The 19,087-nt window shown below is 41.5% G+C and overlaps 1 protein-coding gene across 11 annotated transcripts in view; it reads left to right on the forward strand.

The window, feature by feature from the left end:
- The window catches only part of RFX1 (regulatory factor X1), a 61,230-nt gene that overhangs the window by 36,073 nt on the left and 6,070 nt on the right, over nt 1-19,087 (forward strand). For all 11 annotated transcript variants that reach the window (XM_039329700.1, XM_039329701.1, XM_039329698.1 and 8 more), the window contains 11 exons: nt 210-391; nt 1,460-1,579; nt 2,415-2,530; nt 2,801-2,919; nt 4,912-5,021; nt 5,342-5,493; nt 5,775-5,872; nt 6,866-7,015; nt 7,664-7,872; nt 7,992-8,145; nt 8,700-8,745. In XM_039329700.1, the coding sequence (XP_039185634.1) occupies nt 210-391; nt 1,460-1,579; nt 2,415-2,530; nt 2,801-2,919; nt 4,912-5,021; nt 5,342-5,493; nt 5,775-5,872; nt 6,866-7,015; nt 7,664-7,872; nt 7,992-8,145; nt 8,700-8,745 (1,456 nt within the window). The remainder of the gene's footprint in view (nt 1-209; nt 392-1,459; nt 1,580-2,414; nt 2,531-2,800; nt 2,920-4,911; nt 5,022-5,341; nt 5,494-5,774; nt 5,873-6,865; nt 7,016-7,663; nt 7,873-7,991; nt 8,146-8,699; nt 8,746-19,087) is intronic.

Genomic DNA, 19,087 nt, shown 5'->3' on the forward strand with positions numbered 1-19,087 from the left:
CAGCTGAAACTGAAAGAATATTAAGAAGATTATTTGGGATTAGTCAGAATTGGCAAGGGTGGTGGAGTTCAGGGTGGTGGAATGCAGGGCAGCCAAAAGGGGAGAAATGGAGGGGGGAGCTTGGCAGTAGAGGGAGTTGAAGCAGGAAATGTTAAAGGCTTGGGAGCGAACTTGAAGGACCTGTGAATTGCACTCCTGTTGCTTTGTAGGTCCAGTGGCTGTTGGATAACTATGAGACTGCTGAGGGTGTGAGCCTTCCTCGCAGTACCTTGTACTGCCATTACCTCCTGCATTGTCAGGAGCAGAAACTGGAGCCAGTCAACGCAGCATCTTTTGGAAAGCTGATTCGCTCAGTGTTTATGGGGCTCCGAACTCGCCGGCTTGGAACCAGGTAAAAAGATGGAAGGCTGTATAAGGTTTTGTAAGCCAGCATGATTTCCTCCATATAAGGAAAAAACCCAGCATAAGTGTAAAATTTGTGTTTCTGTTTTTATACTGACAACTATTAAGAGGACACATATTGAAACAAGTATTTGTTTTGGGAGGAACTGGATTAGCTATAAAACATGGATTTTATGTAATTATGGGGAATAATATTAGCTAGCTTCACAAAACATGATTAATCAGATAAACCTAGCAGCTGCATTCATACAGTACAACCTAATTGGTTTAATTTTGAATTCTTTATTACTGTATACCTTAGCTTTGCATATGACGCTCTGTTATTTGATCAATTTACAATATAGTATTTGATGCTAGGCCAGAAATAGTTTAATTCAGTAACTAGTTAAATATTCTGTAAACAGAATTGGTGTTTCCTCAGGCCTCCAAGGCTGAAGAGATGCAGGTTCAAATCTCATTCCAGTCATGAACTCACTAGGCAGTATGGCATGAATAATAACAGCACATTTGATAAACTTTGCTGAATCAGTGGTCCCCAATTTTTAGCAGTCTTGAAATTTTGTGAAAAAGTTAAAGGCACTGTCAAAGAATGGCTACCTATATTTTTCCATAATAGTCACAATATACCACTTTCACAGAGGGGTAAACTGGTAAGACCAGAAAAAAAATTACTTGTGCAAGATCTTGAATCCAAGATAGATGATTAATTTGAACTTCACCCCTTGCAAACTCCTTAGAATGCTAGTTTTTATTCTGTATTCTTTTCAGGGGATCATCCTAGTCTTTCACTCCAGTTTTTCTCTCTTCTAACAACATAAACATATAAATGAGAGGGGTTTTTTTCTTCCTATCTAAGTAAGTTACCTTGCAAGCTTCCACTATTCATAATATTGTTCTAACCTGCTGCTTCCCTTCCCCAAACTGGGCTAGAATGTGTTCATGTTGTCTTTTCCATTCTACCAAGTTTATATGGCAGGAGGGACGTTTCCTCAAAGTGCATGGTTTGTTATGGTTTAAGCAATTTATATACAGGTTTCTATTTTCATTTTTCTTTCAGAGGGAATTCTAAATACCACTATTATGGGTTGCGCATCAAAGCCAATTCCCCATTGCTGCGGCTCATGGAGGACCAGCAACATCTGGCCATGAGGCAACAGCCTTTTTCTCAGAAGCAACGGTAGGAGATTGTGCAGGAGTTCAGTGACAGAGGATACGTTCATTGGTTGTGAAGATTCTTAATAAATTTGCCCACAGCCCTAGAAAACTAATACATGGCCAATTAGATCAGTGGTATTAGGTGGTTTTCCAGATTTCTGTTGGAACTGTTAAGTTTTTCTGCTGTCTGGCTTTGTAGTAACCTCCATGATATGTCTTTGGAAGTGCCTGATTAGTACTTTCCCCTACCTTTTTGTTTAAATTTTGTGCAATCTCAGAAGAAGTGCCTTTCTATCTACATCCAATTTTGGATATAGTTTTGGTAGGGCACCACTACATATCTGTCCTGATATTGTCATGGATCCGACAGATGAAACTTTTCAAAGAACTTCGAGGCATTGTTGACCTTAAAGAATCTTTATTTGAGAAGCATAGCATTGGCACTAACACAGTCGAAGCCAAAAACTGGATTCCCATCCCCTGAGCACATAGTATCAAAGCACAATTCCTCCTCCAATTAACAGTCATAAATCACATTCTCCAATTAGTTTGAAATGCAGGCTCTCCCTCTAGTTCTCCAGCCCTCCAATTCTTATCATCTCTTATTTCAATAACCTTGGTTCACACACTAGGTCCAGTATTGTTATGTCTAACTAAATTCTCATGCACATTCTTCCCCCCAGCATCATCTAACTCTAAAAGTAAAACATAAGAAGAAAATGGTTGCATCTCTAAGTGTTGTCAAAGCAAAAACATCCGATGTTAGCAATGTTGACAAATATCATGCATACTGCATCCCTTTCCTTACTATTACTGTGCTCCGAAATGCCTTAACTCTGAGTTACTTTGTCTTTTAGGCTCAAACCTATTCAGAAAATGGAGGGTATGACCAATGGAGTAGCTGTGGGGCAGCAACAGACCTCGGGGCTCTCTGATATCAGTGCCCAAGTGCAACAGTACCAGCAGTTCTTAGGTAAGAATGAGACTTGATCCATTGAGATCTCTGAGTAGGAGGCAGAAGAGATAATGCACCATCCTTTATATGGCTGTCTTTGCAGTATTTCTGTGGTGGTAAAACAGTAGGCCACAGAGTTCCAGTTTTCTACCTCTTTCAAGAAAATAAGATCCAAGCGCAAATAAAACCCAAATTTTCACTTGCAATTTGGACAAATGACAGAAAAGTGTGGCTGTTCATTAGGGTTTAGTTGATCTTGTTGGACTGGCTTTTCCTTCATCTTTGCAGATGCTTCTCGCAGCTTGCCTGACTTCACAGAGTTGGACTTACAAGGGAAGAATCTCCCTGAGGGTGTTGGGGCTGACGATGTGAAGGCTTTCCAGCTGCTGTATCGAGAACATTGTGAGGTATGTCAGGGATCATATTGGAAAGCAAAATGAGGCGCTAGAGCAGGAGTGGATAACCCAAAATCTTTTAGATCAGGGCTTTTCAACCTTTTCACAGATTGTACCACTTTTGGGACATGACAATATTTGAATACCACCAGTGCTTAGTAAGGTTTCAAAAACATGATGACTTAAAAAAAGAGGGGATTTGGGGTTTTACTGAGTAGATTCATTTGTTGTTATAGAAAGGCTAGTTTATAATATTATGGAAAAGTAAAAAGTTGAGGTTCAATGTTAATGCTTCCTTCTACTGCAACAGAGGAAGTCTGTTCTTTTTCCCTTCTCCCCCTCACTTCCCCCCCCTTTTTACTGTATCCTACTATTTGCTTTTGTATTTTTCTATTTTATTCTATAATCTAATAAAATATTACAAACTATAGAAAAAAAAGAAAAAAGTACCAGTTTTAATTTCTTCGGTGGTTGTTCCTTTGCTGAATCACTTTTCCTTTGCACTGACATATGTATGATGAATTTATCCATGTTTATTAATATGCACCACTACAAGCTAGCTCAGGGGTCTTCAAGCTCGGCACTTTTAAGACTTGTGGACTTCCAGAATTTTTCAGCCATCATGGCTGGTTGAGGAATTCTGGGAGTTGAAGTCCACAGGTCTTAAAGTTGCTAAGTTTGTAGACCCCAGAGCTAATTGGTCGGCCCTTCTTCCTCTTCCTTCTGAGCTCTTTCCACAGTGTAGTAAGAATGCACCCTTCCCCCAAATCCCTTCCCTGTGCCCTTAAAGACATAGGAATCAAGTGCAAAGTAAGAAAGGCTCACAAAATAAGAAACACATAAACTCTGGGGTTTTTTTTTCTTTAAGCTGCCTCAGGCATGTCACGTGTCACAGTGTTGCAAGCCGAGACTGAAAGGCTCCAGCAACTGTGAAAAGCTTTAGCCTTAAATTAAGCTGTTTACCTTCAAAGAAAACTTTCTAAAAGCCACAGACAGACTCAAGATAAGGGGGTAAAACTAATTACATTTGTTTAAAGAGATTAAACCTACGGAAGTCAACACTTTGGACTCATTGCGAGCCTAAAATACAGACTAAAATATTCCCATAACCAAAGCACACAAACCAAGCCTCTGAATTACAAAACGCTGTAAAAACTGTACAACAGTCTTTTTGGTAAGGCAATCAAGCTGCCAGCTGATCCAGAATTAAATAAACCCATCTCCTTTATGACATGCTGCCTTTTCATTTCATCAGCACTGATTGCATTCTCCTGGCTGGAGAAAACGAACCAGGGGACCTTTTCTTCCAGCAACAGCTGCTGCTTCTTCCCTGTCTCTGTTTCCTCCCTGCCTACTGACCCCTCCTTCTCTTTCCCTGTTGTCTTTTTTTTCCCTTTCCCACCCAAACCACCTCCTTTTATAGTCTCTCCTCCCCCTCCCCTTTTTCTTCAGTTCATCTCCAGCTCCAAGCTGCTTCCGGAACCACCAATCAGCTGAAGCCAGTCAGCTTCTGCTGAGCCCAGACAGTCCTGCAGCTGCAGCTGCCTCACCCTCAGGCTTGGCTCGCTTCTGCTCATTCCCCTTCCCCGCTACCCTTGGCTAGCAGTCATGTACCACCTGCCACATGGCAAAATTCCAAAGGTGGTACATGTACCACCGGTTGAAAAGCACTGCTTTAGATATTCTAACTGATCCTTTTTCCCAATCAATTTTGGAATTTTTTTGGCTTAAATATGTTGAATAAACTTGGTTTAAAAGGGATAGTTGCTGCTGGAAAGATTTCCACAAGATGAGCAAGCCTAGTCTTTTGGTAGGGAAAGTTCTTAGCCAGTGGCAGGCTGGAAAAGTACTCTATTTGGGAAATAAAAAATCAGTGAGCAGGGAGGAGTGCCACTTGACTCAATCAGGTAAGGTGTGGGGCTCAGGGTTTAAGTTTAAGTTTAACTTTTCCACTGCAAGAAAGTAAGGTATGCAGTGGATTATACAACTACTACTTCTCTGCAGGCTATTGTCGACGTGATGGTAAACCTGCAGTTCACACTGGTAGAAACACTCTGGAAGACTTTTTGGAGATATAATTTGAACCAGTCCAGTGAAACCACCCCTATAGTTATGTGAGTATTATTGCAAAGTTGTCATTTCTTCCCTATGTGTGCAATGTGGCCCACTCAATTTACAGCCCTCCTTTTTCAGAAATGTTAACTGCAATCTTTAACCAACAAAAGATATTAGTGGATTCCATTATGAAAAGACTGTTGTCAGGGCAAATAAAACATTAAGTTTGAAAGGAAAGTTGACTAGGAAACAAATTTTCCTACTCATTGATTATTCCTGTGAAGAACTACAGAAAGACATGCTGGCTTCTGAGAAAATGAGTTGTAATTTTGTGAATATTCATTTTTAATTTGGCATATATGTATGTTTGATGTTTTAGCCATGATGAAGCAGAGAAGCGTCTCCCAAAGAACTGCTTGGTGATGCTGTCTAAGTATGAGCCTGTTCTCAAATGGACTAAAGACTGTGACAACTTGCTGTACCAGGGGCTGGTAGAAGTCCTTATCCCAGAAGTGCTTCGGCCCATTCCGAGTAAGCTGATAGTGCACAGCTCATGTTTTCAGCCAATCATGGGCTACGATAAACTGAGGGCAACCAATGGTGGGTGGAGAAACTTCAGCTCTTGGAAAGGCTTTTCCTGACACTTCTGCTTTCTCTCATTGTGGGCTTAACCCAGGTTCTGCAACTGGTGGGGTTAAAAATCTTGTTTAGTAGAGAGGGAAGTGGTTAGATCAACTCTTGATCCATAACAAAGACTTTGAAACTGCCTATGTTAGAATGAAATTATTGTTCTGGTTCCAATTCTGCTCCAGGTGCCTTGACACAAGCAATCCGAAACTTCGCAAAAAGTTTAGAGAGCTGGTTGACAAATGCTATGATGAATATTCCGGAAGAGATGGTCCGAGTGAAGGTGAGCCAAAGAGCACAAAGTTGTAGGGCAGGCAATTCTTCTTCTTCTACTTCTTCTTCTTTCTTCTTTCTTCTTCTTTCTTCTTCTTTTTCCTCCTCCTCCTCCTCCCCCCCCCACTTCTACTCCTACTTCTATGTTTTTTTGGGGAACTTTGGGTCTGTGCTAGGAGAGAGTGATAGACAACACCACTAACAGTTGCTGTGCATACTTAAAGCTAGTATGCCACATTCTTCTTCCCATTTTCTTTTGGAGTTTATTTATTTGATTGATTGATTGATTTATATAGTCACTCTTCTCACATAAATAACTGGGTGACTTACAATAAAATAGGTAATAATAATAAAATAAAACAGAAACATAACAGGTAAGCTTCATAAATAACTCTCAGCAAAGCCAAAAGGCAGGCTTTGTCACACTACCAGGGCCCAGGCACAGAATCAAATGTTAAGGCCAGCAGGACTGGGGCTAATGGTGGAATGATGTTCCAGGCGGGGTGTCATGGCAGAAAGTTCCTCCTTCTGAATCCCACCAGCCAACACTCCTTAGTTGATGGCATCCAGAGCCTCTCCTACTGGTGGGATGGGTACCATGAAGGGCTTTAAAGATAACTACCAGTATCTTGAATCACACCAGAAGCACACTGGAAGCCACAGAGCAGTGGTATTACATGCACCCAAACCCCAAAGACATTAATTGTCTGCACTATCGCATTCTGTATCATCTGAAGCTTCCAAACACTCTTCAAGGGCAGCCCCATGAAGAGCATGTTGCAGTGATCCAGTCTGAATATCACAAGAGCATGAGTAATTATGAGTAGCCCCCCCCCAATCCAGGTATGGGTGCAACTGCAACACAACCCAAAGCTATGAAAGGTCCTCCTAGCCACAGCTACCACTGTGGTTACTTTGCAGTTATTCTCTGAACTCCTTAGTTCCTTCTCACCAAGCAGAATGGTGAGGAAAAAAGTTGTGTCATTTGGATTTTCTTTCTCAGGTGGCTGCAGCAAGTGCCTTTGCCCAGACCCTGCGACGTTACACTTCTCTAAACCATCTTGCCCAGGCTGCCCGGGCTGTTTTACAAAATACAGCTCAAATTAATCAGATGCTAAGTGATCTCAACCGGGTTGATTTTGCTAATGTCCAGGTAACCAACCATTTATATCGTTTTGCCCTAGTTTGGCCATGCTGGGTAATGCATTTGCCTCATCAAGTTCATTATCAAAGTTGTTTCCTCAATCATTTCTTTATAGTGCTTATACCACCATCCTTCAGCCTGAATTTTCTCTGAGTGGCTTTTAGAAGAGTAAAAATCAGGCCATCCATGTTGCGAGGTTTATAATCTGAATAACAGATTACAGAAGGAAGGGGAAAAACAGATAATTCAGGCACCTGTTCTTAATGTTTAATTTTCCTGTAATGGGCCAGTTGTAATAGGAAGGGGGCTACTCAAAAAGGCCCAAACGACTTACAGAGCAGAGGGATCAGTTGTTTTTCCTCACAGGGCAGCCTGACTGGCCTCTGTGAGGAAAGATCCTCTGTCCCACAGATCATTTTAGAAAATCTAGAGTTAGTGAGTCGTCGGCTCTTTTTCATGGTTCATCTTTTAAATGGAGAAAACATATTTCATAATAGCTCATGATGTATTATTGACCTCTTAGTACCAAATTACTTTACCTGCTCTGTTTCCACAATGTTTTAAATTTTTAAGCCACTTCAGATTGACTTATCCGCAGAGAAAGATTGTGTATAAGTAGCAATTGCGTTGAAACGTTTTCTCCTTGCTCCTCCAAAGGAGCAGGCCTCATGGGTGTGCCGGTGTGAGGATCGTGTGGTGCAGCGGCTTGAACAAGACTTCAAAATGACTCTGCAGCAGCAGAACTCTCTGGAACAGTGGGCAGTATGGCTGGATGGTGTAGTCAGCCAAGTCCTAAAACCCTACCATGGCAGCCCCAGCTTCCCCAAAGCTGCCAAACATTTTCTCCTCAAGTGGTCCTTCTACAGGTAAGTGGAAAGCAAGAAGCAGATGTTAGACATCTCTTTGGTGCCCAAGCTGTAAGTGACATAATTAACTGTGTGCTACCTCAATGATACGTGCAGCACTGGGCTACTTCTCTTTCTAGCTCCATGGTGATTCGAGACTTGACCCTGCGAAGTGCAGCCAGTTTTGGCTCCTTTCATCTCATCCGCCTCCTCTATGATGAATATATGTACTACCTGATAGAACATCGTGTGGCTCAGGCCAAGGGTGTGACTCCTATAGCAGTCATGGGAGAGGTAGGTCTTGTGGCTATTGAACATAAGAATGAATTGCTGGCAGAAAGAGGGTTCTGAAAATTCTGATTATCATCCACTTGGCAGGGGTATCCTAATGAAAGAAATGTTTCCAACACTTTCCCCTATTTTTGATTATATGATGTTTTTGTATATACTCAGATGCCTTATAAATTTGATGTATAGCTGATATAGACCAAAACTCCATATAATCAGGAGCATCAGTTTTTCTGTTCTGATAGTACTTTTTGTAATAGTTCTGTATTTCAAGTGGTTTGATTAATAGGATGCCAGGTTAACTCAGGCTGGGTCTCCATTGTGCTTTTTCCTAAACCCAAAATAGAGTTATAGATGGAAAACCATATATAATTACTCATGCTTTATAGCCAATGGAATTTCCTGTGCTGGACATTCAGGAACAGCAAGTTATCAAGGTAAAACCATCTGACTATATTCTAAAAAATAAGCTCTATGTGTTCCTACATCTCTCCCTTACACAAACTTGTCTCGTTGTAGAGAACGTCATTGCTTATTCATGTTTTTTGTTTCCTTTTAAGTTTGCAAATCTGGCAAGTTCCTTGAATCCTTTGGACCCTGATAAAGGTATTGCCCAGCACTTTAAAGACTTGTTTTAAGAGTTTAATTGTTTACTTAATGTTAGATTGTTTGGAATTATTACTCCCTCCTTTACAAATGGGAGTCAATATTGTTCACTCCATTTGTATGAAAAAAAAAAGCTACAGGGGGCATATTTAGAAATGTTTGCAGCTATGCTCAAACAGATTCTGCTCCAGTACAAGTTGGTTGTTAAGGTGACACCAGGAATGAAAAAGGAAGACAGTTTATGGCAGAGGTATTCATGGAGTTTCATGTAATGATAGTTAGAACCCATGTCAGCCATCATCCAAACTTGGGAATGCTGCTTGGGTAGCATGCAAAACATACCAGACTCCAGTGTTGCGTACTTTTTGGGGGGTCTGCGTTTACCTCATACCTCATTTCCTGAAAGGCTTTACAAAGCTGAAGGAGTCCTCCTGCTGTCCTTGTACAGGTCTATCTCATAGCATGAAATTAAGGGTTATCTGCATATCTGGGAGATATCGTGGTTTTAAACTCAGCACAGAAAGTGAAATTAGAGAGAGACCATGATCCAGCTGTATTTGTAATGCTTCTCTTCAGGCTTAGATTCACTCCAAATAAGACAGGGTCTGTGGATTCAGAGGCATTTGATTCCAGGATTGTGCTATCTTTGACTCTTGATAAGGTTGTGATCTCCTGAAAAAAGTAGGCTTGCAATCTGAAGGATCTCCTGGACATGGTTCCTGCTTGGGGTGACCTTTCTCAGTAGCAGCGGCAACACTGGGGCAGAAGTCAAGGCCTAGGGGCAGTGCAGCTGGCTGAGACTGCTGAAAGCACGGGCCCCAGGCCCTGCAATGCTCTCTGTAGTATCTTGTCCACTGATGGCCCCAGTCCTCATGGTTTTTTGGGAAGCAGGTGAAATCATGGCTCTACCAGAAAGCCCTTGGAATGAATTATAAATCTCTAGATTGGAAATTAGATCAAGGATGTAATAATTTAATTGATTTTGACACTGACTTTGTACCATTTTATATTTAAATTCTGTAAGCTGCCTACTGTCTACTAGGATTTGGGGGATAAATAAATCTCATAAACATCTTGCCAAGTGTTGGCTATCCCATATAGGAACTAGTGAGATGTTAACTATCTTCAGTAAGGGCATCAAAGTTTTGAGAAACAGTAAGCAATTTTTATTTCTGTGTGTGTCATATGTTTGCATAAAAATAAAACAATTGGGGGATTTGCAATCCCCCCTCCCCTTCTGGAGTGAAAGATTCGTTGGTTCTCCTGAGCGCTAATCCCTGTTACTCAGTCTAGTGAATAAAAGCAAAACAATTATGTACCATTTTTTAAAAAAGGATAATATAAATTCTCATCATCCAGGGCTTAAAATATGGTTTCCTATTTCTTTAGAAATAATTCCCAAAGATTTCTGCTTCAGTTAATCTTTCTCCTGGTCATTTGCCTTGAAAACAAACGTGACCCTCTGGCAATGGTCTGTTTACTTAGAGCCTAAGTTTACACAGAGTCATAGAGTCATAAAGACATGGCAGTTACCAAGTGCTTAAATTTGATCAAGTCATCCTGGGGATGCTGTAACAGTTGTAAGTCTGAAAACTGGTCAGATCCTTTGTAATTTCAAATGGTCACTCAATGAATAATTGTAAGTCAAGGATTACCTGTAATGTAAAATTGCCCCTGAACTTCTGGAAGTTGGATTTATATTGCCATTCTTCCACAAATTATCCTTGTTTCTGTTTTTCTGGAGAACAGGGGAAAAGCCTAGCTGTGTGTGACTGGGAATGTTGTCTAAGCATTAAAGAAGTATAAAATGAGGAGCATCAAACAGCAACAAAATTCATAGAGCAAGAGCACCTCTGAGGCTTACTTCTTCAAGCTCGTAATACCCAAGTGATGTTACCATTCGGTCTTTTTAAGGAATGGTGGTGAAGCAGGAACAATAGAATAAACAGAATACATTCCATTTTTTAGTTCTGGGTCCCTGTAATATGCACAGGCTATGTGCTCCAAAGCTGTTGGGGAAATGCCTCCTTCCATGCAAACCTACTTACTTCCTCCAAGACTGTAAGGGGTAAGACCATCTCTCTTGGAGGCCTTTATTCATTTTGGGTGGAGCTAGGAAATACAGCCTTTTTTGTTTCTCAAGAGGCCTCTAAGAATAAGCTATACTATGCTTGGAATGTAAGGACCCACCCCACTTTGCATCTTAAGAAGACAGAACTCTTGGAATAGTTCTTCCAACAGGAATCCTTTATTAAGAGAAAATGGTTGCAGGCATGCTAGACAGGACTTGGGGTCCAAGCTCTCCCATTCAAGGTTTTAAGGGGTTCCCCAGTAGTCCCACCCAATCAACCCCCCTTCCAGTGATAGTTTCAAGTATCACAATTCCACCTCCTTTCTTCTTTCTTCCGTCTGGATGGAGACTTCAGATACTACATGAAAGGCAATTACCCTTCTTTGATATGTTAACGCTTAGAGGTTACAATAAACACACATTCAGCTCTTTGAAGTGTAAAGAAGGAAGTGAGGGCCATAAAGCCCCTTTGCTCTCCCCCTTCTCTCCCTCTTATGGCAGAATCCAGAGAAGGCAGAATTGGGAGTTTCTATATTTGATAATTTAAAGATGAAATATAATTGGATTCTGACATCCGGCCCCTCTTAACAATAAGAGAGATCCACCTGAAAGAAAACGCAAGTAAAAATTTAGTTAGGCTTGTTAGGATACTCTGTGTGAAACTTCTTCAATAGCTTCGGGGCTCTGACATGACGTTTATGGACCCACTCATTTTGTGAGGGAGGGAGGTGTTTCCAGGCAACTAGGTACTGAGTTGCTCCATGATATCTCCTAGAGTCAAGGACTTCCTTTATTTCGAAGTGTTGTTCACCCTCCACCATGATTGGAGGTGGTGGGGGGGGATTTTTGGCCGTAGAGGTGACTGATGCTCTCTTTTCAGCAAGCTGCAATGAAAAATTGGGTGTATTTGCCTGAGATTTTTGGGTAACTCTAATTCTACTGTTACTGGATTTATGATTCTTTTAATTGGAAAAGGTCCTATGTATTTTGGTCCAAGTTTTTTACAGGGCTGTAGGGACTTTAGGTATTTTGTAGATAAGTACACCATCTCTCCTATAATGAATGGTGTAGGCTCAACCCTTTTTTTATCGGCTTGTGTTTTGTAAGCCTGCCTAGCTTCATCTAGTGCTTTTCTGACTATTGGCCAGGTGTTTTGTAATTTTTCCATCCATTCTTTCAGCGAGGGGATCGTTGGTTCGTTTGGGGTTAATTCTGGCATGGGGTTGAAACTTTGACCGGTGGCTATTTGAAAAGGAGTGTAACCTGTGCTGGAGTGGACTGCATTATTGTAGGCAACTTCTGCAAAGGGGAGTAAGTCCGCCCACTCGGTCTGCTGGAAACTAAGAAAACATCTTAAATATTGCTTAAGTACTGAGTTCATTTTTTCAGCCCCCCCATTTCCTTGAGGGTGGTGGCTAGATGTCAGTCCCTGAGTGGTTCCTAAGAGGGATAAAAATTCCTTCCAAAATGCAGACGTAAATTGCACCCCCCTGTCAGAGATGATGCGTTGGGGTGCCCCATGCAATCTGTAAATGTGTTGGATGAAAAGTTTTGCTAAGGCTTTTGCAGTGGGAATCTTTTGGCAAGGGATAAAGTGCACCTGTTTGGAAAACAAGTCCGTGACCGTCCAGACCACAGTATTCCCATTGCTTTCTGGCAATTCCACTATAAAATCCATGGCTATTTCTCTCCAGGGGGCTGAGGGACTTGCCACTGTTTGCAATAGTCCTGGCACTTTCCCTTGCAACCTCTTTGCCGTGGCACATTTTGGACAACTGGCTATATAACTTTCAATGTCCTTTTTCATGGATGGCCACCAAAATTGCCGTTTAATTAAATGTAAAGTTTTTACAAATCCAAAATGCCCTGCTGATTTTGTGTCATGGCAAAGGTGCATGAAAGTTACTCTTTGAGTTGTTGGTATATATAACTTTTCCCCTATCCAAGGCAACCCGTCTTTCATTGTGCACACATTTTTGTTTTTCTGGAACCAATCATCTGTTTCCAAACTTTTTCTGAATTCAATTCCAGTTTGGCTGTCCAGTTGTGGTTTTAATTTGGCTTGGGTTCTTGTGGTTACTGGTGCTGCCAGTTGTGACTCTGCCATTATTGGTCTAGAGTCTGTGGTTCGTGCGCTGTTATATTGGGGCATGCGAGATAGTGCATCTGCCAGGAAGTTCTTTCTTCCTGGTAAATGTTTGAGCTTAAATTGGAATTGGTGAAAATGCTGGGACCAGCGGGCTTGTTTGGGATTGAGTTTCCTGGAAGTTTTCAGGGCTTCTAAATTTTTGTGATCAGTCCACACCTGGAAGGGGATTTTGTTGCCTTCCAGGAACTGTCGCCATGTGAGTAATGCCCAACGTATCCCATAAGCCTCCTTCTCCCATACGGGCCAGCGCTGTTCTGTTTCCGTGAGTTTCTTGGATGTATATGCACAGGGTTGCAATACTGCATCATCATTTTCTTGTAATAGCACAGCCCCCACTGCCACATCACTTGCATCTGCCTGTATTATGAAGGGCTTGTCCATGTCTGGGTGCCTTAGTACTGGTTCGGCAGAAAAAAGTCTCTTTAGTCTCTCAAACGCTGCTTGGCACTCCATTGTCCATGTTAGTGGCTGGCTAGGTTTTACTGAGGATGTTCCCTTCGTTTTTAGTAAGTTAGTGAGGGGCAAGGCTATCTGTGCAAATGAGGGGATGAATTGGCGGTAAAAATTTGCAAAGCCCAGGAAACTTTGTAGTTGCTTTCTTGTGCGGGGTGGTGCCCATTTAATACTGCTTTGACCTTCTCTGGGTCCATTTCAATGCCCTGTGGGGATATGCGATAGCCTAGGTAGTCTATCCTTTCCTGGTGGAATTCGCATTTTGAGAGTTTGGCATATAGGTGAGCGGCTCGCAGCTTCTTTAAAACCGCTCTGACAAGTTTGACGTGTTCTTCTTTTGTTTCGGTAAAGATAAGAATGTCGTCCAAGTAAACAAGGACCCCCTTAAACAGGTGCTCCCTTAGAACGTCATTGATTAGTTGCATAAAGACTGCAGGGCCCCCTTGTAATCCAAATGGCAAGACTTTGAATTGATAGCACCCCATGGGGCAGTTAAATGCAGTCTTCCATTCGTCCCCTTCCTTGATTCTCACTCGATAGTAAGCTTCCCTTAAGTCTAGTTTAGAAAAAATTTTCCCTTTCGATAGGTGTGACAGCATGTCTTTCATGAGGGGCAGCGGGTATAGGTTGCTTTCACTGATTGTATTCAGGGCCCTATAATCCACGCATAAACGTAAAGAGCCATCCTTCTTCTCTCTAAAAAGGACCGGGGCAGCCACTTTAGGCTTGGCTGGCTCAATGAACCCTCTCTCCAGGTTTTTTTTTATAAATCTTTCCATTTCCTCCTTCTCCTTTGGGCTCATGGAGTATAATCTGGGCTTCGGGAGTTTTGCCCCAGGCTTGAATTCAATGGTACAGTCTGTGGGTCGGTGGGGGGGAAGCTCATTCGCCCTCTCCTCACTGAAGACTTCAGCAAGGTCCCTATATTCCTCTGGTATTTCTGTTAATCTTTTTTCCTCTCCTATGGATGCTTTTTCTATTCTTGATTCTGGTAGCCTCCCTTGGGGTTTTAAGTCCATAGGGTCCCCCTTCGGGAATTTGATTTCTGTCGTCCTCCAATTTACCCAGGGGTTCCATTTTTTCAACCATTCCATCCCTAGAATCATTGGGCATTCCATACCTGGGGTCACCACAAACGTTAAGTCCTCTTCATGGTTGCCCAGGGAGAGGTGTATTGGCAGAGTGGCTAGGGTAGCTGGCACCCCCCCTGCTATGGATCCATCTAGCTGGCCAAATGAGATTGGTTGTTCCAGTCTCCTGGATGGGATGCCCAGATTCCCCACTAGTGTTGGGCTAATGAGGCAGCGGGTGCAGCCAGAGTCTATTAAGGCTTTCACCTTCACAGCTTCGGGCATGGGGGGGATTAATATAGTCACTGTTTTGAAGATGGGTGTGATGCGTCCACTTACCAGGGGTTCGCCTTCCGAGCTGTCATCTGAGGCATCCACCGTCCCTGTGGTGTAGGCTGGAGTTCTTTCCCCTTGGTGAGCAGAGGTGGGGTTTTCTGCAATTTCCATCATTTTCATGGCTGTTTCTTTTGGCTTAGCTGAATACCCTCTGGGTTTGTTGATTGGGGATCTGTCTGGGTTGTGCTGGGGGGCCTTTGAGCGGCATTCTACAGCTCGATGCCCTTCTCTTCCGCACTTGAAACACCCCATCTGCTTCTTGGCTGTATCCGATGATTTCACCGGTTGGTGTGTCAGCTCAGGCGGGGGGCGGCTCCATTGTTTTCCTCGGCGATGCCTCTTCAATATGTCGATCTCTGCTTCCTCTGCCAAGACGTACCATTCCTCAAGTCGATGTGGGTCTCCTCGGGGCAGGCAAGCATCATATAGATCATAGTTTAGTCCGTCTTTGAAACGGCCAAGGAGGATGTCTTCTGGCCAATTCAGTTTGCTGGCAATGGCTCGGAATTCTTGTGTATACTCAGCCACTGGGCGTTTGCCCTGCCTCATCGTTGTTATTCTTTCACGGGCTTTGCGATCAGCCAGGGGGTCTTCAAATCGTCTTCTCAACGAGGACATGAAACGGTTGAAGTTACTGAGTTCTGGGGCATTGGAGTCATGCAGGTTCACCACCCAATCTGCAGCTGGTCCATCCAGGGCAGATTGCACGATCCGGATGCGGGCTTTGTCGCTGGGGATGTCCTGCCCATATTCCTCCATGTAGCTGAGGACTTGGGTTAGGAAAAACCCCAAGCGTGTTGGCTCCCCTTTGAATTTCACCTCCAACGGTGGACGTCTTGGAATGGATCGGTGCCTCCATTGTGGGTGGTAGTGTCTTCCGTCCAGATTTCCATCTGTGGTCCGGTAGGGGGTGGGAGCTCCTGGATCAGTAAATGTCCCTGGGGTTGCAGGTTCCACGTCCCCCTCGGTGTCTCTCCCTTTGTGGCTCCAGGAACTGGGGCGGGCGTAGGGCTCAGGAATCTCCTCTCCTAGGGAGCTGAGAGTTCTCTTCATCAGGTCAATAGCTCTCTCTAGGATCCAGTCTGAGTACGGCATACAGCTTCCTCCCTCTTCACTTGCGTGCAGGGATTTCTCCATCTCCTGCTTCCATTCTGGTTGCTTGGTCCCCGTCTCAGGGTCACTTTTCTTGATTCCTTTCCCCACTCGCTTTTCTTTCCAACGCCCATCGACCAGCGAGGCTTGTGGTCCTGTGTCTCCACCACTTCTTCTTCTGAGAAATCTGGCCTCTCGGATCCCAACATCTGGCAAGGTTCCAACTGGGTCAGCGGCTCTCTTTCCAGGGAGTTTTCTCCCTCTCTTGCTTCGTTGTCTGACATGGTAAATTTTTGCAAAATCCCCCGGCAAGGGTCTACCTTCCAGGTGGATTAATTTTGCAAGTCCTGTCTAATGTAAGGACCCACCCCACTTTGCATCTTAAGAAGACAGAACTCTTGGAATAGTTCTTCCAACAGGAATCCTTTATTAAGAGAAAATGGTTGCAGGCATGCTAGACAGGACTTGGGGTCCAAGCTCTCCCATTCAAGGTTTTAAGGGGTTCCCCAGTAGTCCCACCCAATCAACCCCCCTTCCAGTGATAGTTTCAAGTATCACAATTCCACCTCCTTTCTTCTTTCTTCCGTCTGGATGGAGACTTCAGATACTACATGAAAGGCAATTACCCTTCTTTGATATGTTAACGCTTAGAGGTTACAATAAACACACATTCAGCTCTTTGAAGTGTAAAGAAGGAAGTGAGGGCCATAAAGCCCCTTTGCTCTCCCCCTTCTCTCCCTCTTATGGCAGAATCCAGAGAAGGCAGAATTGGGAGTTTCTATATTTGATAATTTAAAGATGAAATATAATTGGATTCTGACAGCTTGGTTCTGTTTCACATGCATACCCATTGTATGGCAAAGACCACTCTTTTAAGAAGACTTTAAATGACATGTTTTCAGTTTTGTTTTTATTAAAAATCTATTTGAATTCAGTTTTGGAGGGAAAGGGATTGTTATTGAGCACATTCAACAAACTATATATGATTGTTATAGCCAGAGATTCAGATTTAGTCTAGGATACTCAGAATAATAAATGGTAGCTTATAATAAAACAGCAGTGGCATTACAAGTTTTAATTTTGATATCAAAATACTTTGCCACCTAAAAAATCCAAAAAAACCTGCAATATATATTTTATTCAAATAGACATAAATCATGGTCTAGAATTGATACGATATGGACATCCTCGGAACTTAGCATGATGATACAAGAAATAGAGATAAAAACTAATATTTGGGAGATCATAATCCAATAAAGTTGACTTGGAGAGGAACCAAGAAAAAGTTAAGATGGTCCTTGAACAAATCCATATTGAAAGAAAAAGAATGTATACAACTAGGGACAAAGGAAATGAACTTTTTTTTCCAAAATAAATAAGAAAGAAGAGACGTAGCTTCAAAATGTGTGGGACACAGCTAAAGTATATTTCAGAGGGCTACACTGCTAAAAAGAATAAAGAAAACAACAACAGTTAAAGTTGAAGGAAGAATTTAGAAAATTAGAATTAGAACTACAAATAAACCCACAAAAGAAAATACTTAAAAAGCAAGTGGAGCTAATAAAACATAAACTAAACCTAGAAGAGGCGGAAAAAATGGCTCAACAGATTAAAAGGGCCAAACAGAACTTTTTTGAAAATGCTAATAAGCCAGGGAGATGGTTAGCATAGAGACTGAAAAAAGAAAAAGCGAAAAAACTGATAAATAAGTTGCAAGATCCAAAAGGTGAATTACAGTTTCAAAATGACACAATTAAAAAAATTATTAAAGACTTTTACGAGATACTTTACAACACAGAAAATTTCAAAGAAAAAAACACAGCAGTACCTAAAAAAAGCAGACTTACCAAAAATTCCAGAGAATATTCAAAACATATTAAATGGAAGAATATCAATGATAAAAAGGCAAAAAAAATGACAAGACCCCGGGCCCAGATGGATTACCTGCAGAGCTCTACAAATCATTACAAGATATACTAAGCCCAATATTGAAAGAAGTGTATAATGAAATATTTTTGGAGGTTAAAATACCAAATACATGGACTGAAGATAACATCACTTTAATAATACCCAAAGAAGATTCTGATTTGACACAAATAAAAAATTACAGACCAAAATTGTTATTAAATGTAGATTATAAAATTTTCGCCTCAATAATAGGAGAAAGGCTAAAGAAATTTCTGACCGAATTTATACATACAGACCAAAATGGCTTTCTACCTAAAAGACAAATAAAAAATAACTTAATGATCCTAGATGTTTTAGAGTACTATGAAATTCATCCAGATGGCTCTAATATTTCTAGATGCACAGAAAGCGTTCAACAAGGTAAACTGGCAATTTATGTTCCAGCAATTAGAGGAAATGGACTTCGGAAAACTTTATAAACGTAATTAAAACAATTTATCAAAAACAAACCTTCAAATAGTCAAAAAAGTTAAATACTTGGGAATTTATTTAACAGCAAGATGTGCAAAAATAAAAGAAGACAACTATGTAAGATTGTTAAAAGAAATAAAATTGGATCTGGAAAAGTGGAAAAATTTACAACTCTCAATGCTGGGGAGAATAGCAACAATGAAAACAAATATCTTACCAAAATTACTCTTTTTATTTCAAACGATACCTTTAAGACTGTGAAAAACCTTTTTGATGAACTAAATACAACAATACTGAAATTTATCTGGCAAGGAAAAAAAGCCAGAATTAGACTGAAAATGTTACAAGAAGCAAAAGAAAGTGGAGGATTTGGACTGCTGGATTGGACGCTATACTACCAAGCAACTATACTAACATGGCTAAAAGAGTGGATAATGCTTAGAGATAAAAGATTGTTATACCTAGAGGGGCATGATCTACAACTTGGATGGCATGCCTTTCTGTGGTCTGGGAAGAATAAAATACATAAATACTTTCAAAACCACTTTATAAGAAATGCACTTCTTTTAGAATGGGAGAAAATAAAAGCGAAAATCTATATTAAAATACCTGGATGGCTTTCAACAATGGAAGCATTCGCTTACCCAAATTTAATTAACTACGAGAAAGTTGTGACCTATAAAAATATTTTGGACAATGAAGGGAAACTGAAAGATAGACAAGATTTACAAGAACAAGGTATTGATTTATCATGGTGGCCATACCTGCAAATTCAAACAAGAAATGAAAAAG

This window comes from Crotalus tigris, unplaced genomic scaffold, assembly GCF_016545835.1.
Source record: "Crotalus tigris isolate CLP2741 ecotype Arizona unplaced genomic scaffold, ASM1654583v1 scf7180000024407.359931, whole genome shotgun sequence".
NCBI classification, from domain to species: domain Eukaryota; kingdom Metazoa; phylum Chordata; class Lepidosauria; order Squamata; family Viperidae; genus Crotalus; species Crotalus tigris.